The 25,994-nt window shown below is 41.2% G+C and overlaps 2 protein-coding genes and 1 non-coding gene across 10 annotated transcripts in view; 2 read left to right on the top strand and 1 right to left on the bottom strand.

The window, feature by feature from the left end:
• The window catches only part of PHKA1 (phosphorylase kinase regulatory subunit alpha 1), a 172,316-nt gene extending 166,076 nt beyond the window's left edge, over positions 1-6,240 (top strand). For all 6 annotated transcript variants that reach the window (XM_086388926.1, XM_086388925.1, XM_086388924.1 and 3 more), the window contains 4 exons: positions 179-349; positions 2,415-2,468; positions 4,124-4,324; positions 5,632-6,240. In XM_086388926.1, coding sequence (XP_086245052.1) covers positions 179-349; positions 2,415-2,468; positions 4,124-4,324; positions 5,632-5,805 — 600 coding nt within the window. In that variant the 3' untranslated portion in view covers positions 5,806-6,240. The remainder of the gene's footprint in view (positions 1-178; positions 350-2,414; positions 2,469-4,123; positions 4,325-5,631) is intronic.
• An 8,097-nt stretch (positions 6,241-14,337) lies between these two features.
• The window catches only part of HDAC8 (histone deacetylase 8), a 241,477-nt gene continuing 229,820 nt past the window's right edge, over positions 14,338-25,994 (top strand). For 2 of the 3 annotated variants that reach the window (XM_086388928.1, XM_086388927.1), the window contains exons 1-4: positions 14,338-16,678; positions 17,814-17,866; positions 21,543-21,673; positions 24,371-24,512. In XM_086388928.1, the coding sequence (XP_086245054.1) occupies positions 16,361-16,678; positions 17,814-17,866; positions 21,543-21,673; positions 24,371-24,512 (644 nt within the window). In that variant the 5' untranslated portion in view covers positions 14,338-16,360. Of the gene's footprint in view, positions 16,679-17,813; positions 17,867-21,542; positions 21,674-24,370; positions 24,517-25,994 lie in introns of those variants that run through there. The other variant, XM_086388929.1, reaches the window with a different exon arrangement.
• On the bottom strand, positions 20,206-20,313 carry LOC147340622 (U6 spliceosomal RNA). Its single transcript, XR_015160031.1, has one exon. It is a non-coding gene; the product is annotated as a U6 spliceosomal RNA (small nuclear RNA).

Raw genomic sequence — 25,994 nt, 5'->3', positions numbered from 1 at the left:
TGCTAGCTACTCATAAGTCTGCCAGCTTCACTATAACCTCTGTGTCTTGGCTGTTACACTTAAATTTGTGGTTTATAATTCTGCTGAGTGTGTTTGTTATTCATTGTGCTATTATACATTAGTCATAAAAACAGAGGTGACTTTTGATTTATGTTCTTTTCTCTGCTTTTCTCCCAAGCCACCTGGAACCTCTATGAGTCCAAGTGGTGCGTCCTTCTCTAGAGCATTTGGTCAACATACATCTAAAGATAGTCGTCAAGGTCAATGGCAACGCCGAAGAAGGCTGGATGGCGCATTGAACAGAGTCCCAATTGGATTTTATCAAAAAGTATGGAAAGTTTTACAGAAGGTAAGCATAATACACCATAGGTGTCTCTTTATTTTACCCCCCTCATGAAATTATCAGTCTTCTTGTCTGAGATATGACATGACTGTGATATCATTTCAGTTATATAAAAGGCATATGCTCTTATGGATAAAACCTAGAAGAAAACATTAAAATGAAATAGTTGATTTGTTATTTTGATATTATTGATAATTTAGTCTCTCTCCATTACTGTTGCCATTGTGGTGTTTATAAAGACATTTCAGAAACATCACTGCTCATCTTTTTGGCCATAGTTGGACATTGTGAAACATTGTGATACACTTACTGCCAATCAAATGAATGCAGTGATAAAGACACTTTCTTTGTAGCTATTGCAGAGTAGAAATGTTATTGTAACAATGTGCTGTTAATAACCAAATGTTACTGTAGTAAAACAACTGTGGCATATGGGAAGTTTTATGAGAAACTCTTACCTATATTCTTTCTTGGATGAAAACTACTAAATAAATGCAGTCATAGTGATGCCAATAGTCCAAAGACTCTACTGATGTGACCAGTTTTTGTTTTTCTGTCAAAGGCCTAGTTTGCCAAAGACATTCCAGGAGACATCACACCATTATGATTGTGACAGATTTGTAAGACCAAGAAGACTATAGTTCTCATTCATGGGTCTCATTCATAGTCTCATAGGTGCTATTTTTTGCTTCATTGCCCTTGGTAATGACCTGAAGAACACTTCAACCAGGATGTTTCTCCCTTTTGCACACTGATGTTCTTCCAGGGACAGAATCAGGTGATCCTTTGGAAAAGTGAAAATAGATTCCTTAAGCTATCAGCTCTGGTAATCCTCCTTTCAAAAAGTACCTATCAGCTGTTTTCCTTCCATAAAACAACTGTAGCACAGTGTTAACAGATATGTGCTTTATCTTTGCATTTATACCTGGCTTGTGGCAATTCAGTTTCACAGAGTACAGGTACTAGGTGCTCTTCTACTCAGATACCATCTTTTTGCATAGCAGCTATAGTGAAAGTCCACTTGTGTTATGATAGAAGTACAAACCCAGAAGGCTGTGAGAATACAAGGGAAGGAACATTCAAATCTAACTGGGAAAATTGGGTATTTTGTGGCAGAATCAAAACACGAACTTAAACTCCTGATATAAAGAGGGAAAACAAATGCCCTCTGTATTTTTCATTCCATTCCTTTCAGAGTATGAATGTAACATAATCACTCTGCACATATGTTTCAAGGCTGGTAATTCTCTGTATAAGGATTGTTATTTGGCATATGAAACATGGGATGGGAGTGTCTGGTAGAGTTGATAAACCTGTTGGATTGGAATATTTATCTGTGGTTTAAAATATGATGTTTTAGATTTCTTTAAAATATAAAATGGCAAGTCATTAATTCCCATTGCTTTTTAATAACTGAATTGATGGTGAGAGGGATATAGACCATAATTCATTCATATAGCATTTCTTGAGCATCTACTGTGCACTAAGCAATGTCCTAGGTGCTCACAGGTATACAACAGAAAACAAAACAGACAACAGTCTCTGTCCTGTGTAGAACTTATAGTCTACTAGAGAGAGACAAACAATAAATAAAATACATAAATTATACAGAATGTTAAATGATGACAGGTACTGTAGAGAAAGTAGAGCAGGGTGAGGGGATCAGGAGTGCTGATGGGGGATGCTTAACTAGAAAATGTAGTAATTATGCATATTCAGTACATGCATATATTTAGTTTTTCTCTTTAGCCTAAAAAATCTTTCTGAAGTCTAGTTATGATGGCTCTGGAACCTACCATGGTATCCTCCTAGATAGTCTCTGAATCTTTAGGACTAGGCTATCCAATAGGTAGATCCTCCTGAGCCTTTTACTCCCCTAAGTAGAGGATGAACCTTGAGTACCCTTAAGTCCAACCCTGCTTCTTGCCACACATTCAATCGCAACCCCTTGGCAAGGACACGTGGGCTGCAGGGCCTTTCACTGGCCTGTGATTACTCAGCATCTAAGTGTCTCCTTACGGTCTTTTAGTTATCAGCATATCCTTGGTGACAGGTTTTTGCTGTTTTGCAGTGTCACGGACTTTCTGTGGAAGGTTTTGTTCTTCCTTCTTCAACTACTAGAGAGGTAAGATTCTGTCTTTCACATTTATGTGATTGATAGCTTGTCTGGCTAAAGTATTTCAGTGATCACTTTTCAAAATAACAAATCTGTGCTTTCATAAATCAACTGAACATAAAATGCATTGGAAGAAAGGAGAAAATGTTTTTTTTTTTAATAGAATGGGAATATTAGAGAATAATTATGTATTACATTAATTATATAAAGCCAGCTTCTTTTAATGGTTGATTAAGTTAGACTGATTTATGTGAATATTGCCAGGGTTGGAAATGGCAGATGAGAATGAATCTAAGAATGAATGAATGACTTCTCATGCCCCCATCCTGCTCATCCCTACCTTTCTCTAATAAGATGCTTGTAAACTATAAACCAGTGATTATAAACCAGTGGTCCTTAGCTCTAACTATATATCACAGTAACCCAAACTCCTATCTCCAGCTCTCCAAGGATGGAACATGAGCACCTGTACTTTAAACAATCCTTAGAATAATGCTGATATATAATTCTGGTTGGAAAACATTGCCATAAACCACAGACATAGATTAGAAGGTGCTTTCATATTTTGCTTTTTGCCCAATCAGACTAAAATTATGAAGAAATAGCTTTTAAAGAAAATCAACAAAGGAGCTCGAATTAGTATGACCAGATTTTCTGCTACAATTCCCACTCTGGAATTGTAGATCATGACTGGAGGGCAGGGTACAGAAAGCTAATGCTGTGCTTCAGGGCTCCACTCCTGCCTAGAGGCTTTTTCTCTAGTAAAGAACACTGTGTCCTTTCTTGATCTTCTCTCTGCCTTTAAGCAAGATTAAAATGTTAACAAATTAATAATAATACATACCTGAATGTACCTTTTATGAGTCTTCAAAACACCTTTATACAGTCTTTAATTTGATCTTCAGCACAACTATGTGAGATAGCTAAGAAAGGGATTGTAGTTCCTAGTTCACAGACAAGCATATCAATTTAGAAAAGTAAATTCTCCAAGGTCATAGAATTGCGGCTTCCCAGGTGGCAAAGGCAGAGCTTGAGTCCTTTAGACTCTGAATCTACATTGCCATCCTAAAGTGTATGCTTAATACAGTTTTACCAAAAATTATTTGTTAATCCATTTCACCCTAAAATAACTTTATATTTCTCCATGCCTTTTTTAATCTAATAGTATATAAATATTTTACCTAATTCTCAAACTGTCATGTATGTACAGTTTTAGATTCTACTTAGATTTTTCCTTTATCCACAGTCATCTTATTTATTCTTTTAATGATTCTACAGAAACTCATAATGGCATACCATGATATGCCATTATTTACACAACCATTCCCATGTTTAGATTACTTCTAGCTTTATACTTGTGACTAAGGCTGCTGTAAAACACTCTTGCATATAGGGCTTTTATCCTCTCTTGAATTATTTCCTTAGGATGAACTTCCAGAAGGAGAATTATGGGTTAGAAGGCACTGACACTTTTATGATGCTTGTTATACTCACCAGATTGCCTTCCAGAAAGATTGAACCTATTTACTCACTCAGTTACTTTAAAGGAGACTGAAACAGTGCTCTTGGCTACAGTATTTCTTCTGCGTTTCAGAATAGGTAATTGATGCCTCTCAGCACAATGGGCTCTTAAGAACTGATTTTTTTTTCCCCTTCTATCACAGATGACTCCAGGCGAGATTAAATTCTCTGTTCATGTGGAGTCTGTCCTGAATCGTGTACCTCAGCCAGAGTACCGTCAGCTTCTGGTTGAAGCCATCCTTGTCCTCACCATGATGGCAGACATTGAAATTCATAGTATTGGAAGCATCATTGCTGTGGAGAAAATAGTGCATATTGCCAATGACTTGTTTCTTCAAGAACAGGTAGGCAAACCTGTTGTTTTCTCAAAGGGAAGTGTCTGATATTAACTCTTCAAGAAGCCAAGGTCACTTTCTTGTGCCATCTTCCTCATAGCTGTTTTCTAGGCCTCCTTTGTAGTGGCTCTGACCTCTATCTGTTTGAGAACTAGGCTGTGGGATGACCTCTGTCTTTTACCATGTTTTGTGGTTGTGTTAGATGGTAAAGTTGCCTGGAACTCAGGAGGCTTTTATGCTTTTTGTCATATTTCATACTACTTTTATCACACTACTTTTTGTAGTGATAAGGACTTAATAAGAAACTATTGGGTAGTATATCCTTTCTGGACTATTAAGGAAAAGAGAAGATTTGATTTAGGTTTGTTTTGTTTTTGCTTTTCTTTCTTACCTATAAGAAAATATTAAAGTAAAATATTTAATTCTATATTTTTCTTATTAAATCTTACTTCAGAAAATCAACCACATTTAAAAAATGCAGACTACTAAAAGCTTTCCAGATGTCTCCTAGATTAAAAGTAGGAACACATAAAGTGAAGGGCATGTGCTCTTGTCAATAGAACAGTTTCCAAAACATGTAATCAGTGTTTCATTCTTTTAGGCCTGGGGATGGGGATGCAAAGGAAATTAAAAGCTTCTCTAGGACTTTTCAAAGATTTCACAAGACAGTCCTAATTTTAAATGCTCTGACTGCTCTTTATTGTATCAGAAAATGTGATCCTTTTTAGACATTGACTCTAGCTTGGAGAGCTTGTGATCCATTTGAATTAAATCGACTTAGAAAGAAAAGAAATAATGGTCAAATACAAGATAAAATGATACATACTGAGTGGCTTCCCTAATGGTCCAGGGCTTAAGACTCCATGCTCCCAATGCAGGGGGCACTAGTTCAATCCCTGCTTGGGGAACTAAGATCCCACACAGCACAGCCAAACAAGAATAATAAGAACACATGCTGAGTCAGTAGTACTAGAAGGATGCAGACCGAAGTTCATCTAGGGTGATTTGTAAGTTTTAACTTTTGACTCTTAACGAACAAAACTCTAATTACCTATTATATTGAACTTTCAAAAATTCTAAACAATTAGTGCTTTTAAAATTATTCATATGATTGGGGATCTAGTGAAAAATGAATGTATAAAAATTCATAGCCACCATTTTGAGTATAACCCTGATCCCTTGCTGTCTAAACAGCCTAAGATCCAACTAGTTGGTGATGGGGAAGAGGTTCTGAGTTATTCTAATCAGGACTTTAGTTAGTAGGATTAGTAATTTTTCCTTTCCCCTGTGTTTTCCCATCCTTAAACACCAAACAGAAAACCCTCGGTGCAGATGATATCATGTTGGCAAAGGATCCTGCGTCTGGCATCTGTACTCTTCTGTATGACAGTGCACCCAGTGGCAGGTTTGGCACCATGACCTACCTCTCCAAAGCAGCGGCCACCTATGTGCAGGAGTTCCTGCCCCACAGCATCTGTGCCATGCAGTGAGGCCTCTAGGCCTGGCTGCTGGGAGCCTTTTGACAGCTGGTTCCTGCCTCGTTGATTATGCATGGAACTGAAATATGATGACCTGACCACTCCCACCCTGTCCCTTGCCAACCCATCCCTCCCAAGAAGAGCAAATTTTTCTGATAAAATAACTGCTTTAGAAGATGTGAACCCTTGCTTGGAGGCATCTGCTCACCCAGGCTCTTCATTGTGAGCCTTCATTCTTTCATGGTTCATAAAAGTGTGTGTTTTTATTCTCTAGATCTGTTACAAACTTAGTTTTCTAACTCCTGTTTGGGGAGCAGATGTTAATAATAACTTATTCCTGAAGTTTGATTTTTCTTATGTGTGGTTTCATTGTGTAAATGAGTGGTGGGTGCATTGGGACATTATTTCAAGTGAATAAACCCTCAGTTGTTGGATTTTATGCTCCTATAAGTTGGAAATTATCTATTCTAAGTGCCTTTTCTTGGGAAAAGAGTACCAGATCATAATTTTCTTCTTCACTCACATGCTGCCTCATGCTGAATGATGAATTCCTTTCTATGCAGACTTAGCCTCTGCTTTTGCCTTCTCTGTATCTATATATACATAATTCTTATTCTCCTTTTGCTGAAATATAGAGAAATTGCAAGTTTACTGTGTATATTTAAGAATTTCAGTATTAACACTTAAAATCACATTTAACCAAGATTGCTGGTACTCAAAGATGTATGTGTAGCAGAAAATGCAGAATAACCCAGAGAAATGGAGCCGGGAGCCCAATTTCAGAAAGGAGAGTGGAAGAAGAGAAGATGTCTGGGTAGAGTCTTACACCTAGGGAATGCAGAAGGAATCAGATGGGTTAGTGTCTTGAAGAAAGCCTTGTACACTAATCCATGCCTTTGAAGAGTGAGCTAGCACACAACACAGAGAATAATTGAAGCCTCTATCTTTGATGAACAGGGATCCAGAAGTCCAATCTATAGCTGCTTTACTGAGTACTCGTTCTCTGTGCTCACCTGGTCTTTGTCTCACTCACATACTCACTTCCTACAGCATCCACCCCCTCCAACTCCCTGACCTCCTATATGCTTTTAAACTCATTCACTTGCATTTTTACTTTCTGGTTCTATTGTTCGCATCTATGTATATCTTGATATCTGTGGGCGTATATCTGTCTCTTGAAAACACCTACATTTGTATGTATGTCTAAGCATACATGGGAACTTTTTCTGAATGTAAGTAGTTTTGATGTGTCTGTATATCTATTAATATCTTTATCCATGTTCAACAAACTGTGTAAGTATATAAATATGAGTGCTGTGTGTGGGAGAGGTATGTGACTGTGGTCTCAGGCTGACACACAAAAGATAATGGAGGACTCCTTGAGTCCTCTTCCTTGGTCTCACATTTAGGTAGCCATTGAAGAATGTTTCTCCTAACTTTCTGTTTTAGTTCAAGGCTACTATAACAAAATACCATAGACAGGGTGGCTTAAACAACAAACATTTACTTCTGATGGTTCTGAGGGCTGAGAGGTTCAAGACCAAAGTACCAGCAGATTCAGTGTCTGGGGAGTGCCCTCTTTCTGGGCCTTCTTGCTGTATCTTCACAGGGCACACAGAGAGTAAGCTCTGGTCTCTTCCTTTTTTCATAAGGTCAACAGGCCTGCCATGCAGACTCTACCTGATTACCTCCCAAAGGCTCCCACCTCCAAATACCATCACATGGGGGGACTGAGGCTTCAAGATAGGAATTTTGAAGGGATGCACACATTCAGTCCATAGCATTTTCCTTCTCCTGTAAAGACTCTACTAATTTCCCTATTTGCATTCAGATAACTTCCTACTTCAATCCTCTATTTTCCATCATATTTTTTCAGGTTTTTCTCCAACAATGGGGATGGTGGGCTCTCTAAATAATTGTAACATTACCAGTGACAATATTATGAGTACACGTGAATAAATGAACATAGTAGGGTGATAGTAAAACAGATAGTGGAAACAAAGAAAGGATGTCCAACATTTTCAGTGTTTCTCTTATAGGAAATGGAAACACATGGTAAGTATATTTCTGATTACATGATTTTCTGGTCACATATAAAGAAAATTTACACCCTGTTCTGAAACTATACTTTTGGCAATGCCAAAGAATGCTCAAACTACCACACAATTGCATTCATCTCACACGCTAGTAAAGTAATGCTCAAAATTCTCCAAGCCAGGCTTCAATAGTACGTGAACCGTGAACTTTCATATGTTCAAGCTGGTTATAGAAAAGGCAGAGGAACCAGAGATCAAATTGCCAACATCCGTTGGATTATCAAAAAAGCAAGAGAGTTCCAGAAAAACATCTATTTCTGCTTTATTGACTATGCCAAAGCCTTTAACTGTGTGGATCACCACAAACTGTGGAAAATTCTGAATGAGATGGAAATACCAGACCACCTGACCTGCCTGTTAAGAAATCTGTATGCAGATCAGGAAGCCACAGACTGGTTCTAAAAAGGAATATGTCAAGGCTGTATATTGTCACCCTGCTTGTTTAACTTATATGCAGAGTACATCATGAGAAATGCTGGGCTGGAAGAAGCACAAGCTAGAATCAAGATTGCCGGGAGAAATATCAATAATCTCAGATATGCAGATGACACTACCCTTATGGCAGAAAGTGAAGAAGAACTAAAGAGCCTCTTGATGAAAGTGAAAGAGGAGAATGAAAAAGTTGGCTTAAAGATCGACATTCAGAAAACTAAGATTGTGGCATCATGTCCCATCACTTCATGGCAAATACATGGGGAAACAGTGACAGACTTTATTTTTTGGGGCTCCAAAATCACTGCAGATGGTGACTGCAACCATGAAATTAAAAGACGCTTACTCCTTGGAAGGAAAGTTCTGACCAACCTAGACAGCATATTAAAAAGCAGAGACATTACTTTGCCAACAAAGGTCCGTCTAGTCAAGGGTATGGTTTTTCCAGTGGGCATGTATGGATGTGAGAGTTGGACTATAAAGAAAGTTGAGCACCGAAGAATTGATGCTTTTGAACTGTGGTGTTGGAGAAGACTCTTGAGAGTCCCTTGGACTGCAAGGAGATCCAACCAGTCCATCCTAAGGGAAATCAGTCCTGAATATTCATTGGAAGGACTGATGTTGAAGCTGAAGCTCCAATACTTTGGCCACCTGATGGGAAGAACTAACTCATTTGAAAAGCCCCTGATGCTGGGAAACATTGAAAGCGGGAGAAGGGATGAGATGGTTGGATGGCATCACCGACTCAGTGGACATGAGTTTGAGTAAACTCCAGGAGCTAGTGATGGACAAGGAGGCCTGGCGTGCTGCAGTCCATGGAGTCGCAAAGAGTCGGACACAACTGAGCAACTGAACTGAAACTCTTTATCTTTTCACTGGCTGCAAGTGTACCCCAGCCATGGGGAGTACATCTGAAGTGGCACATTTGAGCATCACCACTAGCTCTCACACACATTTACCTGAACTGACATGATGGCTATATTTCTCTGGGTTTATGAGGTTATCTATCACTATGCCTCCCATACAGAGCTACTTCACTTTTAAAGCAACTGTTTAGAAAACTTGATTCATATTTTGTTCATTTTTAAGTATGCAACACTAAAAAACACATTAGACTTTTTTTTAAAGCACTTACATTTTGAAAATAGAATAAAAAATTAGAATTTCCAATTAAATTATGTCTAGTGCCAATGTGCAAAGCCTCATGTGTTTCTGTGATTGGGGTTTATTTCATGGCTCTATTTTACATACTCTAGGTATGCAGTACAGTCAAAGCTCATTAATTGGGTCAAAATAGGATAATATTAATACATAAATCATATTATAAATTATATAATATTGTAATATATGTAAAGAAATGCAGTTTTATTATTCACATGCACAGCTACTTAAACTACGCTCACTAAATTTAAACTAGCTTATTGATATCATCAGGGAACCTGTTCTGATGAATGAATAAGGCTAATTTTTGCTCAGCATTACATTTGTGTGCAGGTGATGAGCCTGCACTACTAGAAGATACCTAAAAACTGTTCGCTCTCCTAAATGTTATGAATATTTGGCAGAATCTTGTTTCTGCTACTCATTAGCCTTTTGTATAACAAGAGAGGGTTTATCCAGCAAGGATGAACTGTCTCTGCAGTCCCATCCTGGTTAGTTAGATAATACTACATTCTGAGAATTTTATGCAGCTGATGGGTCAAAGTTATTACTCTTAAAAAATCCTTTTTATACTTACCAAATACCTAGTACCTGTACTAATGCAATGGAGATAAATACAGTGTTTTTCCATATTTAGTATCCATTTCCTGTCAAACTTGAGTGGCCTTAGGCCTTGGTTTGCTCAGGACAGTCCCCATTTATGCCTGTGGTCCTGGTATAATTATTAATAGCACTCTCTGTCATTAAAAGTGTCCCAGTTTGGATGGTATGCTGCTGCTGCTGCTAAGTCGCTTCAGTCGTGTCCAACCCTGTGCGACCTCATAGACAGCAGCCCACCAGGCTCCCCCGTCCCTGGGATTCTCCAGGCAACAACACTGGAGTGGGTTGCCATTTCCTTCTCCAATGCATGTAAGTGAAAAGTGAAAGTGAAGTCGCTCAGTCGTGTCCGACTCTTAGCGACCCCATGGACTGCAGCCCACCAAGCTCCTCCATCCATGGGATTTTCCAGGCAAGAGTACTGGGATGGGGTGCCATTGCCTTCTCCGTTGGATGGTATGGTCACCCTATATTTAGCAGAAGTCTGATTTCTCTTAAGGCTAGGCCTAAAAGCCAAAGACCTGTCTCAAACTAGTAATAGTTCTCATGCAATAGTGGTATGTGGGTAAAGATAACAGTGGGGTGGAGACTTCCCCCAAATTAAGGAATATTTGGCATAATAGCTGTTAAAGCAAATAATAATCAATATTTGAGTGCTTACCAAATGCCAGACATTGTTATACAGGCATTTGGCATGGACCATCTTTTTTTTAATTGGAGAGCAATTGCTTTACAATGTTGTATTGGTTTCTGCTGTACAACCACGTGAATCAGCCATAATTATACATATTTCCCCTCCCACTTGAACCTCCTTCCCACCCCTCTATCCCACCCCTCTAGGTTGTCACAGAGTACCAGACTGAGCTCCCTGTGTTCTACAGCAACTTCCCACTAGGTATCTATTTTACATATGGTAATGTAATACGTTTCAATGCTATTCTCTCAATTTGCCCTACACTCTCCTTCACCCACTGTGTCCACGAGTCTGCTCTCTATGTCTGCATCTCTATTGGCATGAACCATCTTATTCTGCCTTCATAATTACCATGTAAGATAGAAATTGTTGTCATCCCCATCTTACATATGATGGAACTGAAGCACTGAGCATTATAAGCAAGTTGTTGAAGATCAAGCAGCCAGGAAGTGGTAGAACTGGGATCTAAGCCCAAGCAGTCTGACTCTAGAATTCGCATTCTCAACAATGACCCTTTCCAAGGAAAAGACATGAGGAAATGGTGTGAAAACTAGGGTCATTTGGTTCAGTACAGTTGAGGTATCAGTGGGCATATGATAAAATGCACAGAGGTTGGCTAGAGGGGTAGTAACTTCTTAATGTATTTGCTTTCCCTTCTCCCTGCTTCTGCCAGCAAGTAAAGGCAGAGATCATCAAAAGAAGTGGCGCAGCCTATCATGACCTTGCTAGTTCAAAAACTACCTTTAGCAAAAACGCCTAAGAAAAGGGAGTCAAGGAACTTATCCAGGGTCACCACACTAAGTTAACGGTGGAACCAAGATTCAACCTATTTCCTCTGACTTCAAGTCCTCCGACTGCAAATCTGGTGCTTTGGAAAAGGTTTTCTTCTTAAGGATCATAGAAGTATTAAGCATGTGGAAAGTTGAGATTGGAACCTGTGGCATGATTTGTGCTCTATCCTAATGATGAATAAGGGTGTAGCCTCCCTGTGGGATTCGCTGCAGGAATATGCTACCAGTTTCAGATCCCCAAGCAACAATTTATCTTTTTCCATCTTGCAACATTGTATGCCAAACAAGGATATTGTTTCCAGTTTAGAAGCAATGCTCCCCCTTGCTGAAGTGTTCAGCTGTCTGTTGCTAGAACTTAAAGAACACATGGAACAATCCATTTTCACCTCAAATAGAGTCCAGATTTTAGATTTTCACTTAGCCAGTCTGTATTCTGCCAAGGGAGAAGGCAATGGCAACCCACTCCAGTACTCTTGCCTGGAAAATCCCATGGATGGAGGAGCCTGGTAGGCTGTAGTCCATGGGGTCACGAAGAGTCAGACACTTACTGAGGGACTTCCCTTTCACTTTTCACTTTCATGCATTGGAGAAGGAAATGGCAACCCACTCCAGTGTTCTTGCCTGGAGAATCCCAGGGACAGCGGAGCCTGGTGAGCTGCCTGCCATCTGTGGGGTTGTACAGAGTTGGACACAACTGAAGCGACTTAGCAGCAGCAGCAGCAGCAGCATTCTGCCATCATCCTTCCACTTCCTACCCATAAAAGCACTAGACAAGTTCCATTTCCTTCTTGTACTGCCAATCTGTCATGATCTCACCTTTTAGTTAACTCCTACAGTCCCGTAGACTCCTTTCTCTGTGTAAACATGTACATTTCTCTCTTACCCTAAAAAAATATACTAGGCTCTGATATCTCCCTAGGTTGAAATACTAATTCCTTCCTTTCACAATCAAAATTCTTCTAAAAGGAAGCTACACTTGACCGCATTGGCTTCACTCATTAACTCTTTGCTATCTGGCTTCCTTCCCTACCTCATGTATTTTTCATAGAGCACCAGTGAACCCCTAATGGCAAAAAGGGTTTTTCCCCCTTGTGATACATGACATTGTTACTACGCCTCCCTTCTGGTAACTCTCTCATCCCTTGATTTCTGTAAAACTGTACTAGTTCTCACTCAACATTTTTGTCTCCTTTTTGGCATCTTTCTCTCCTAACTCCCCCAAACAAGCATTTCCCAAATTATTCTCTTCTTCTTAGCTCAAAGATTTTCATCATGGTGTGGGGCAGGTTTCAAAAAGTGACATAATCTGCTTTGCATGTTTATGAAGCTCATCCAGACAAAGAATAGACTGGAAGTCAACAAGAGTGGAAGTTGAAACCAGTTAGATATTGCAGGAAGTCCAAGTGAGAGATGACAGTGCCAGGACTGGGATGGTGGCAGCGCAGAGGAGAGAAGTGGATATAGTTAGGATGTGTCTTGAAGGTAAAGCCAATGGACATTGATACACTGGATTTAGGAGTGAGAGAAAAGGAGGGAATACAAATAACTCCCAGGTTTCTGACTTAGGCAGCTGGATAGATGTTGGTATCTTTACTGAGCTATGAAAATGGGGAAGGGGTGGCAAAAACTTGGATAGGAAAATCGGGAGTTTGGTTTGAAAATGTTAAGTTAGATATGACATTTAGACATCGATAGATGATACGACAGTTAGATCCTGGAGAAAGCCATGTTCCCTTGGCTATCTCAGCCACTATTATGACTTTAGCTATCTCTTATGTATGAGGGAGGCTTGTGTAGAGACTTACCTATCTCTTATGTAGAGGCTTCCCTTGTGGCTCAGGCGGTAAAGCATCTGCCTACAATGCGGAAGACCTGGGTTCAGTCCCTGGGTTGGGAAGTTCCCCTGAAGAAGGAAATGGCAACCCACTCCAGTATTCTTGCCTGGAAAATCCCATGGACGGAGGAGCCCAGTAGGCTACAGTCCAAGGGGTCACAAAGAGTTGGACACAACTGAGCCACTTCACCTCACTTCATGTATGAGGGAAAATAAAATGGGTTAAGCACCTGCCCTCGCATCTGAGTTCTCCTCCTAATTTCCCTGTTCCTTATATTGATATTTACTGACATTCTCTTCATACACACTTTTAAGAATTTTCAGTGACTCTCCTCCATCTCCTTCTCACACCAATATCCAAATAGTTAGTAGTAAGGAAGTCCTGTTGAACCTACCCTATGCATTATTTCTTTCTCTCTGTTTCCATTAACCCTTCCCAAGGGTTATCATTACGTAGGAGTTCCCTGGCAGTCCAGTGGTTAGGACTCCACCCTTCCACTGCAGGGGGCACAGGTTTCAGCCCTGGTCAGGGAATGAAAGCCCACATGTCACATGGTACAGCCAAACAAAAAGCAAAACAAAACATAAAGCATTGTTACTTGTTATCTGAACCATTGTAGCACTCCCACTGCCTGTAGGATATCTAATCAATATCTAATCTTCCCTACATACTGCTGCTGCTACTAAGTCGCTTCAGTCGTGTCCGACTCTGTGCGACCCCATAGACGGCAGCCCGCCATGCTCCCCCGTCCCTGGGATTCTCCAGGCAAGAACACCGGAGTGGGTTGCCATTTCCTTCTCCAATGCATGAAAGTGAAAGGTGAAAGTGAAGTCTCTCAGTCGTGTCCAACTCTTAGCGACCCCATGGACTGCAGCCCACCAGGCTCCTCCATCCATGGGATTTTCCAGGCAAGAGTACTGGAGTGGGGTGCCATTGCCTTCTCCCTCCCTACATACTACTGCTATAGAAATCTTTCATTTTAAGTTTTCTGTTTAAATGTCTCCCTATTTCCCACAGGCTGAAGTTTATTTTCTTTAGCCTGGTATTCAAAACACTTCATGAGCCAGCCCCTTCAGCTAAACTAATTTAGAAATGTTTTCCTTTTTGTTTTTGCATATGCTGTTTATTCTAGTCAGCCTGCCCCTCCCCTGGCTCCCTTCTTCACCAAGTAAAATCCCATCTATTCTCTAGGAGCCTCTCAGATGTCACTGAGTAAGAACCCTAGTTTGCCATTTATTAAGCACCAGTTTTTAAGTACTTAATGCTTATTAATTAAATACCCTAAGCATCCTACATTCATTATCTGACTCTGCACTGCTTATGGTTTCTTGTGTATCTATCTCATCTCTACAAAAATGCAAATCCCTGAGACAAGAGATCAGATTGTAATTCATCCTGAAGGTTGAATCCTCAGCTATACCGTACACTTAGTTGATATCAGATAAAGTTTTATGAATGATAGAATGATTGCAGAACTTTGAAGTAGTTTCTATGGGAATATACAAAAGAAGCATAAGAGCTTACATTTGAGCTAAAGAATACATAGCAGGAGGGAAAAAAATCCATATTTCCTGCTTTTCTGCTTGTGAAGTGTGTGATTTTGAATAGTTACTTGGAAGTGTATAAATTTTAAGTTATTTTCTCTCTCTCTAAACTAAGCATTTGTAAAATGGTGTATTACAACCTCTTTTATAGGACTGTTGCAAGGATGAAATGAGATAATATAGCCAAGTGTATATCACAATACTTGATAAATGTTTAATATCCTCAAAGAAGGTAAGTATATTGGATTGTCTGAGGGGTGTTAGTAATGTCAGTTCATGTTGATATGAGAATTGGGGACTTGGACATTGACTGCTGCTGCTGCTAAGTCGCTTCAGTTGTGTCCAACTCTGTGCGACCCCAGAGACGGCAGCCCACCAGGCTCCCCAGTCCCTGGGATTCTCCAGGCAAGAACACTGGAGTGGGTTGCCATTGCCTTCTCCAGTGCATGAAAGTGAAAAGTGAAAGTGAAGTCTCTCAGTCGTGTCTGACTCCTAGCGACCCCATGGACTGCAGCCTACCAGGCTCCTCCGGCCATGGGATTTGCCAGGCAAAAGTACTGGAGTGGGTTGCCATTGCCTTCTCCGGGACATTGACTAGTTTCCATCAGATAATAGGAACCCCCAGGAACCTGGAAATACTGGTGGTAATTCTAAAACTGCTTCAGCATAAAATAGTTTTTATGAACCCTCACACTAAACAAAATATTTCCCTAACCCTTGTATAGCTGCAAAGACAAAAGGAAGGAAGGAAGAGGAGCTACAGTTTCCAACGTCACCTAGAGTATCTTACTCCACATCAATTTTCAAAGAGTGATTTGACATTGCTTGATTGGAATCTACCAAGCAATTTACAGAACACCAGGCAGCCTCTTGAGAAAGTAGTACCAGTTTTGCCAGAGTAAATTATTGGGATTGTTAACTTTTACATGGACACGGACAGATAATAATGAAAAGCAGTAAACCAAGTTGCCGCACAGAATTTTCTGTGTACCGTTGGTACCGTTAATTAGTCCCGCAACAAAAAATGTCCGTCTGAGGCAGTTGGGTGGTCCTGGAATCTTAGTGGCCACATTGTGTCTGTCTTTAGATATTAATGTCGGTGTATTCGCAGATTAAGGCAATACATAAAACGCTGAGACTGTTTAGGGGTTTTCTTCCTTTTTCTTTTTTTTTTTTAAGTGCTAAAACTCAAATTCGCGGCTATTTTACTAATTAGCCCCCGCTCTTCCGCTACTCAAATCTCTCGAAACTACATCTCCCATCATGCTCGGAAGCTGGTTTGACCTCATCTCAAATGGCCCCGTAGGGCAACAAGGATGGTTAATTTTGACTGCGCTAAATTGTACCATAAAATATCTGCCCTAGTTGGCAGCTATTTGGACTTTTATTTCTCCCGTTTTTGAACTGTAGTCACTAAATGAAGGGGTTCTGGCCTGAGGAGGCCCATGCATGCCTTCAATTGGATGGGGAGCAAGAACAGTGTCACTGGCCATCTCGAGACTCGGAGGGAATGTTGACCAAGGTGCACCGCTGCGGCCGAACGGTGGAGCAGGAACCCGAGCCCAGGCTGAGTTCGAAAAAAGCCGGATCCGGACGGTGGTTCCGAAACGGCTGTAAGTGGAAGATGGAGGAATCGGAGGAACCGGCGGACGCTGGGCAGTCGCTGCCCCCAGTTTACATTTACAGTCCCGAGTATGTTAGCGTGTGCGACTCCCTGGCCAAAGTCCCCAAACGGGTAAGAAAGATTGGGGTGATCACCGTGAGTTTTGGGGGTGGGGTAAGGGGCCGGTGGACGAGAGGGCATTAGGAAGCGAAGAGGGCACAGGGGGCTGGGGAAAATCAGCAGAAATTTGAACAGCTGTACCAGGGATGGAGGAAGTGTTCCCTTAGAGAGTTTCCTAAGAGCGCCGTTGGGCGTCCAACGGACAGGTGGGGGTGGGATGGAGGTGCCGGGGAGGGGATCGCGCGGAGGGGATGGTGTCTCTACTGCCAGGGATCCCCAAAGGGGAGAAGAAGCTGATGGAGAAGTGTTCCATCACCTCCATAAGGCCCGATAGCTTTCGCCTTAGTGATTTGAGTTTTGGGGGTGGGGGGCCAGTGAACGTGAGGGCATTAGGAAGCGTAGAGGACACAGGGCTAGGGGAAATCTTCACCAGAAATTTGAACAGCTGTACCAGGGATGGAGGCAGTGTTCCCTTAGAGAGTTTCCTAAGAGCGCCGTTGGGCGTCCAACGGACAGGTGGGGGTGGGGTGGAGGTGCGGGGGAGGGGATCGCGCGGAGGGGATGGTGTCTCTACTGCCAGGGATCCCCAAAGGGGAGAAGAAGCTGATGGAGAAGTGTTCCATCACCTCCATAAGGCCCAATAGCTTTCGCCTTAGTGATTTGAGTTTTGGGGGTGGGGGGCCAGTGAACGTGAGGGCATTAGGAAGCGTAGAGGACACAGGGCTAGGGGAAATCTTCAGCAGAAATTTGAACAGTTGTACCAGGTGATGGAGGAAGTGTTCCCGTTGAGAGTTTCCTGAGAGCGCCAACGGACGTCCAACGGACCGGTGGGGGTGGGGTGGAGGTGCGGGGGAGGGGATCGCGCGGAGGGGATGGTGTCTCTACTGCCAGGGATCCCCAAAGGGGAGAAGCAGCTGAAGGAGAAAAGTGTTCCATCACCTCCGAAAGACTGGTGGCTTTCGCCTTAGTGATTTAAATACTATGTATCTGTATTGTCTAAAGTGCTTTGTAAACTGTTAAAAAGAAGGGAGGGGAGATAAAAGTTTCTTTGTTCAGGATGATTAAGTCGATGAGATTTCTCTGAATTAAAACATGTAAGAGACCATTCATTTCTGCCTTTATCCCCTTTTTATGCTGATGTTTTTAGGCCAGTATGGTACATTCCTTGATTGAAGCATATGCACTGCATAAGCAAATGAGGTAAGTTGTGTTTTGAACAGAACCCTGAACCCAAGTGTTCATAGCCTTAATGTCCTGCTTCACCGGTGGGGCTAATTAGTGAGAGAATGGTACTTTTTTTTAAAGTTTTCTCTTTTTTGTGTGTGTGATACATAGTGTTGGTAATCGGCCTGTAGCCTAATGAAAGGTCTTGAAGAATTAAGAAAACTCGAAAAAAGTGTTTGAAGCAGTTAAGAAATAGGGCTTTATTGCTGGGAGGGAAATATCCTAGGGATAGGTATTTTGTGGGGGTTTTGGGGTTAGAACATATGGGTACTAAAACCTATCTGATAAAAAATACCATCAGCTGGGAGGTGTTCTGGTTTGCTTGTTGTTGTTTTTTTCCTAAGCCAGGTCTGAGAGTATGGATTCTATTTAAGACTTTTAGGCATACCATTGGAGAAGGCGATGGCACCCCACTCCAGTACTCTTGCCTGGAAAATCCCATGGATGGAGGAGCCTGGTGGGCTGCAGTCCATGGGGTCGCTAAGAGTTGGACACGACTGAGAGACTTCACTTTCACTTTTCACTTTCATGCATAGGAGAAGGAAATGGCAACCCACTCCAGTGTTCTTGCCTGGAGAATCCCAGGGACGGGGGAGCCTGGTGGGCTGCCGTCTATGGGGTCGCACAGAGTCGGACATGACTGAAGTGACTTAGCAGGCATACCATTACCACCACCAAACTTAAATGATGAGCCTGCTGCTGCTAAGTCGCTTCAGTTGTGTCCAACTGCGCGACCCCAGCCCACCAGGCTCCCCCGTCCCTGGGATTCTCCAGGCAAGAACACTGGAGTGGGCTGCCATTTCCTTCTCCAATGCATGAAAGTGAAGTCGCTCAGTCGTGTCCAACTCTTAGCGACCCCATGGACTACAGCCCACCAGGCTCCTCCATCCATGGGATTTTCCAGGCAAGAGTACTGAAGTGGGGTGCCATGAGCCTAGAGACAGTCAAAACCAAAGGAAATTCCTGGAGTGAAGGCTGGAATTCAGCACAGAGCTAAGCGCTTCTTTAAAAACAAACCAAAAAAAAATTGAACTTGCTGTTTGTCATGATAAGAGTAAATATAACCCTGACACTTGTAGGGGTATTTCTGACATTGCCTGGGCAATTAGGTGAGCATCTGTCTATGCTTGCTAGTGTGATATGCTTCATTTATCTCCCAAATGGTAGTGTAAGTTTTATCCTTAGTATTAACAAAATCATTTATTGAGTATCCTCTTTATGAATGTTTTTCAACCATTTTTTAACCTATATGTTCGGTAAATAGAGAAACTACTTGCCTTTCATTAAAGTTATTTAGCATTTAAAAAATTAATTTAAGACAAGCAAGAAATCAAAGAAAAATAAAACTGTCTTTCTTGTTAAGTAGGGAGGCTTTTAGTAAGGATTTGTTAAGAGGAAGAGTGGGGGCTTCCCTGGTGGCTCAGGTGGTAAAGAATCTGCCTGCAATGTGAAAAAAAAAAATAGAAGACCCAGGTTTGATCCCTGGGTTGGGAAGTTCCCCTGGAGAAGGAAATGGCAAGCCACTCCAGTATTCTTGCCTGGAGAATCCCATGGACAGAGGAGCCTGGTGGGCTACAGTCCATGCGGTCGCAAAGAGTCAGACACGACTGAGTGACTACCATACACAAGAGGAAGAGTATTAGGAGAGGGAGCAATTAGGGCTGGGAAAGATGGTACAGGAAACCATAAAATTTTTATTTTAATAAACAGAGATATCACCTCTAAGAGTGTGACTATGTATTCTTGAAGAAGAAGCAAGACTCCTTGGATCTTGGCTATATGTATTTAATTTTTAAGGCTGAGACTGCTTGATAATGATAGTAGCCTACATAACCATATTAATTCATGAAAGACTCATGGGCATGTTCCTTTCAGCAACAAAAAAAAAAACCCACTACTGCCTCCCTGTGGCCTAGGTCATTCATTTTCAACTTGAATGTGCATAGGAATCACCTTGTTAAAATACAGATTTTTTTAAAATTTTATTTTATTGAATTATGGTTGATTTACAATATTATTTAGTTTCTGATGTGCAGCAAAGTGATTCAGATATGCTGTGCTTAGTTTCTCAGTCATGTCTGACTCTTTATGACCCCATGGACAGTAGCCCACCAGGCTCCTTTGTCCATGGGGATTCCCCAGGCAAGAATACTGGAGTGGGTTGCCATTTCCTCCTCCAGGGGATTTTTCCCAACCTAGGGATTGAACCCTCATTTTCTGTAACTCCTGCATTGGTAGACAGATTCTTTACCACTGAGCCACCTAGGAAGAGTATGTATAATACTTTGCATCTGCTAATCCAAAACTTCCAATCCAAAAATATAGAATGCTTCAGAAATTTGAGTGTCATCCTTGTGCAGGGACAATGCTAATCTTCTCTGTGTCATTCAAATTTTAGTATATGTATTGCTGAAGCAAGCTACTGCTGCTGCTAAGTCGCTTCAGTTGTGTCCGACTTTGTGTAACCCCATAGACGGCAGCCCACCAGGCTCCCCCGTCCCTGGGATTCTCCACGCAAGAATACTGGAGTGGCTTGCCATTTCCTTCTCTAATGCAGGAAAGTGAAAATGAAGTTGCTCAGTCGTGTCCGACTTTTAGCGACCCCATGGACATGCTCCTCCGTCCATGGGATTTTCCAGGCAAGAGTACTGGAGTGGGGTGCCATTGCCCTCTCTGGCTGAAGCAAGCCCTAAAGTACAAATTCTGATTCAATAAGTCTGATGGGAGGCTGAAATTCTGCTTTTCTAACAAGCTCCCAGGTGCTGCTGCTGCTGGTCCATAGACCACCCTTTGAGTGGCAAAGCCTAGAGAGCAGTAGTGGCAGTTGGAGAGTCAGGAAGAGGATACAGGGACTAGGCAGCTAGAAGTTAGAGGTGGTTAAGTCCTTTTTGTTAGGTTAGTGCCCTGTATTCTCTCCATTACTCCTATTTTTCACTTCTTGTGAACAGTTGGTTGAGAACTTCTGAGTGAAGTCTAGTCAGCCTGTTTTCTCCTTCCTCTCAGAGGCAGATGTGAGTGACCAGATACAGAAATTTCTACATTTTTGGTTGCCTGTTTTTTATCCTTTACTATTAATAATAATAAGAGTTATCCACAAAGCATTTTCATGTATGTTATCATTTAATCTTCACATAAGTTCCTTAAGATACCCCCACTTTACAGATGAGGAAACTGAACAACAGAATGGCCATCCTATCTGAGGTTATAGAGCTGGTAATCATGATGGGAACCCAGTTCTCTGACTCCAAATTCAAAATTCATGACAATTCAGCTGTCCAGTAAAGTAAAATTTTAGTTGAAAGAATTGTATTTGCCCAATTAGGAAAACTGATTCAAATGAAAATATTTCTTCCTACTGGTTTGTCATGAAAGTTGTAACTCACAGAGCAAAGTTTGTGTGATACCTGATTACTTAATTTTAATATAATTACTCTTTTTTTTACCTACCTTTAAACTTTAGGGACATATCTATCCTGTCACCCCTATTTAATGCAGTGGATGTGAGAAAATGTAGACTGCAGTGCAGTGGAGGAACATGTTTATTGTTTCAGCCCCCTGGAACCAGAAGCTGGAAGTTTTGGCTCCTGCTTCCAGGTTTTGGCATACTCTGAATCTGACTCACTCACCTCTCTTTGTTCTCTGTTATTATTAGGATAGTTAAGCCCAAAGTGGCCTCCATGGAGGAGATGGCCAGCTTCCATACCGATGCCTATCTGCAGCATCTCCAGAAGGTTAGCGAAGATGGAGATGATGATCATCCAGACTCCATAGAATATGGACTAGGTAAAGTCATTACCAGGCAATGATGGGAGATGGACAACCTCCATCTATAGATCATAACTACTTCATCTTTTATAACTTGCAAAGTGAAAGTCATTCAGTCGTGTCCAACTCTTTGCAACCCCATGGACTATACAGTCCATGCAATTCTCCAGGCCTGAATACTGGAGTGGGTTGCCATTCCTTTCTCCAGGGGATCTTCCCAACCTAGGGATCAAACCCAGGTCTCCTGAATTGCAGGAGAATTCTTTACTAGTTGAGCCACCAGGGAAGCCCAAGAATACTGGAGTGGGTAGCCTATCCCTTCTCCAGGGGATCTTCCCAACCCAGAAATCAAACCCGGGTCTCCTGCATTGCAGGCAGATTTTTTACCAGGGAAGCCCTTAAAACTTGAATGATGATCTTTAAAACTTTCAAATTAACAACTAATGTGTTAACCACAATATTAATCTCTTAGTTTAACTACACTCCCATATGAATTGAGCAAAATTAATGATGGATCAAATAGAGTAAAACCTTTCAGTTGCTTAGGTCCTAATAGCAGTGCCCAGACTGGGTCAGTCTATATGTACACTGATTTAACTGTCCTGTGACCTTGTATTTTTGTATTTTAACTTCAATATAGATTTATGTTCTGGGTAAGTTTGATACCTTATTTCTCATTAAACAGCTGCATTTTTAAAGAACCATAAGTGGCCAATAGGATAGTCTAGAGAAACAGTATGATTTAGTAGAAAAACACTGGACTGGAGGTATGTGTGGAAGGTGGAGGTGGGAGCTTAAGACACCAGAGGGTCCTATACCTGGCTCTGTGTCATCACTGATATGACATATCACCTCTCAATCCTCAGTTTCCTCATCTATAAGATGTGACTAGTTAATCTTGAAAGTTTAGCCTTTCTAGCTCTAACACATTGAAGACATTTATCTCTCATTTGGAGCTAATGTTAGCACAGTAGCTTCTTGGTAGGATATGTTGTAGACCCAATTCCAATGTATGGAGGAAGGAATTTGCCTCCACACCACCAAACAATGCTCAGGACACCAGCTTGGCGTCCTCCAATTCAACTCAGTTCTGACACTATCTACATGGAGATAGCATCAGATTCCACAGGTGAAGTGCTCAGTCCCACAAGACTTCACTCCACATCAGACACCAATTGCAAACCCAAGCTGCTACCTGTGCTCTGACTGACAAGCTACAAATCAGAGGTTCTAACAATCTCACCAACTCAAGATGCCAAAGTGAAAGTGAAGTCGCTCAGTCGTATCCGACTGTTTGCGACCCCGTGGACTGTAGCCTACCAGGCTTCTCTGTCCATGGGATTCTCCAGGCAAGAGTACTGGAGTGGGGTGCCATTTCCTTCTCCAGGGGATCTTCCCGACCCAGGGATTGAACCCGGGTCTCCTGCACTGGAGGCAGACGCTTTAACCTCTGAGCCACCAGGGAAGCCCCGAAATAAGTCCAAGTTGTTAACTCTACTTCTAACCAACTGTAAATCAGAAATTCCCATGACCTCTCCCCCGCCCTTGGATTTAATTAATTTTCTAGAGTGGCTCACAGAACCTAGGAAACCCATATAGTCACTAGATTACTAGTTAATGATAAAAGGATATAACTCAGGAACAGCCAGATGGAAGAGATGCAGGAAGTCAAGGTATGAGAAAGGCGCACAGAGTTTCCATGCCCTTTCCAAGCATGCCACTCTCTCCAAATCTGTATGTGTTCACCAACCCAGAAACTCTCCAAACCCTCTTCTTTGGGGTTTTTATGGAGGCTTCATTACATAGGCGTGCTTGATTAAAGTCATTGGCCAATTGGTGATTGAACTTGTTGACCTAAACAAATAGGCTGCCAGATATTTCTCCATCAACCATGAGTTTGTTTGGGAGCAGCAGAGAATTGCAATTTGGGGTCTGCAACCATAGCAAGCCATGTGCAATGTCTTGCATGGCTAGGGAAGAACACTCTTATGGAGAAGGAAAGGAAGCTGGGAGGGCTATAGTAACAAAAAAAAAAAAAAGGAAAGAGAGTCCCTGGCTTTTTATTGACTTGAGTCCTTGCCAGGAAAGAAGTCTTTCTTGTTAAACTTTATTATTATTTCAGAGTGTGAGAGCTCCCCCTTCTGGTCTCCTGACTCTGTTTAATTGAGGTTTCTGTTTATTAATTTCTTACAAACTCAAGCTCCAGTTTCTCTTCCCTCACACAGGAGATCAGGAGGTAGAACTGACAGTTCCAAGCCTCGTATGCCTGGTTCTGCTGGCAACCAACCCCCATCCTTAGTTGTGGTCCACAAGTCACCTCATTAATATAACCAAAATATGTCTCTGACTCATCATTTAGGAATTCCAAGAATTTTAGGAGTTCTGTGCCAGAAACTGGGAATAAGACCAATTATGCAGTTGACCCTTAACCCATGGATTAGGGGTAGCCACCCTCTGCACAGTTGAAAATCTTAGTATAACTTATAGTTGGCCCTCCATATCTGCTGTTCTGCATCCAGGGATTCAGCCTACCAGTGATGGTGTAGTACTGTAGTATTTTCTGTTGAAAAAACAAATCCACCTATAAGTGGGTCTGCATTGTTCAATCCCATGTTGTTCAAGGGTTAACTATATATTCCTTATTATAAATCATAATATTACACCCCTCCTTTTCCAGTTTATCTTTTAACAAGCTCTTCTGATGTTTGCCTGAAGGTTATGACTGCCCAGCCACTGAAGGAATATTCGACTATGCAGCAGCTGTAGGAGGGGCTACAATCACAGCTGCCCAGTGCCTGATTGATGGAATGTGCAAAGTAGCAATCAACTGGTCTGGAGGGTGGCATCATGCAAAGAAGTAAGATAATGACCTTTCTGCTTTCTACCTCTTTCCTTGAATCAGCTTTTCATTTATGTAAACTCTTATGTTTATTATATTGGCATTTATTGAGAGATGTGTGTGTGTGTGTGCGCGCGCGTGCGTGTGTGTGTGTGGCACTTAGCTAGGTATTCTGAAGAGATATAAGTAAAATAAAAAAAAGATGACATAATATAGTGGAAAGTGTACTATTGAAAGTCAGGATACCTGGGCTTTGTGCCTAGTTTCTCTACAAACTTGGCTGACTGACTTGGATAGATTAGTCTCTTTAAGTCTCAGTCTCTTCATCAGGAAAATAGGGAGAACAAAGGATATAAATAGTAGATTTATAATAGTAGATAAGTATATCTAGACAATCCCTAAATTCCTTCTAAGCTTTCTAGAAATTGCCCTATCTCCAAGGAACTCTAGAAACATTAATAAAACTAGAATAATTAGGGAGCGACATCAATTTTGGTACCAAATTGAATATGTGTATGAGCTGTATTCAGTAATAAGGAGCAGTTAATTGTGGAAGTCTTGGAAGAGGTGAATTATAGAGCTAGTTCTAGAAAGGAGCAGCAAGCAGATTTTTGAATAGGTTAAGAATGGATGAGAATAGATTTAAAACAAATGGCTGAAGAATTAAAAAGGAGATTTATGCTGCTATCTCTAAGCAAAGTGGCAGCTGGAGCTAGATTTTTTCCTAAGGAGAAAGGGCTCATGAAACAACTATTGGGTGCTACTTGGAGTTACAGGAAAAGTCCTTTTGGAATTTAACATTTCAAACAGTTGTACTCTGTGTCTAACAAGGACTTCTGAGTATTATTTAGCATTTGGCATGTCACTTAAAATGTCTGTAGTACATGTTGGAGGAGAAGAATTTTATTTATTTTTATTGAAGTATAGTTAATTTACAATGTTGTGTTAATTTCAAGTGTACAGCAAAGTGATTCAGTTACACTTTCCAGATTCTTTTCCAATATAGGTTATTACAAGATACTGAGTATAGTTTCCTGTGCTGTACAGTAGGTCCTTCTTGTTTACCTATTCTATATATAGTATGTAGTATGTGTATCTGTTAATCCCAAAATCCTAATTTACCCCCCTGCCCCGGGCAGGAGAAAGATTTTAAAAACTGAACTTATCAATGTGCTGTTTGAGTGAAATGAAGCAGCAGTAGTAGTTAACTGCCGATGCATCATTCACATACCAATTGTTCATACCGTGTGCCATGACCTTGCTACTCCAGGGCTCTTGAGTTTAGAGACAACATTTTATCTTTCAGAATAAAACCTTGAGCACAGTTTCAGCATATGCAGGTTAAGGTAATAATATAGAATTCTTTTCATCATGTGAATAGATTTCATGACCAAGGAAATTCTTGAGTAAGTTTACTACTAGAATCCACTACTGAGGCAATGGAACAAAGAGAAGCAGTGTTTAGTAATCAGTTCTGTATGCCCTTAAAAACATAGAAAT

Source organism: Bos grunniens, chromosome X, assembly GCF_055505025.1.
Source record: "Bos grunniens cultivar Pamir isolate PY7600 chromosome X, Bosgru_T2T1.0, whole genome shotgun sequence".
Classification (NCBI taxonomy): Eukaryota; Metazoa; Chordata; class Mammalia; order Artiodactyla; family Bovidae; genus Bos; species Bos grunniens.
The sequence above is the reverse complement of the archived record's forward strand: the minus strand, read 5'-3'. Positions and strand labels throughout refer to the sequence as shown.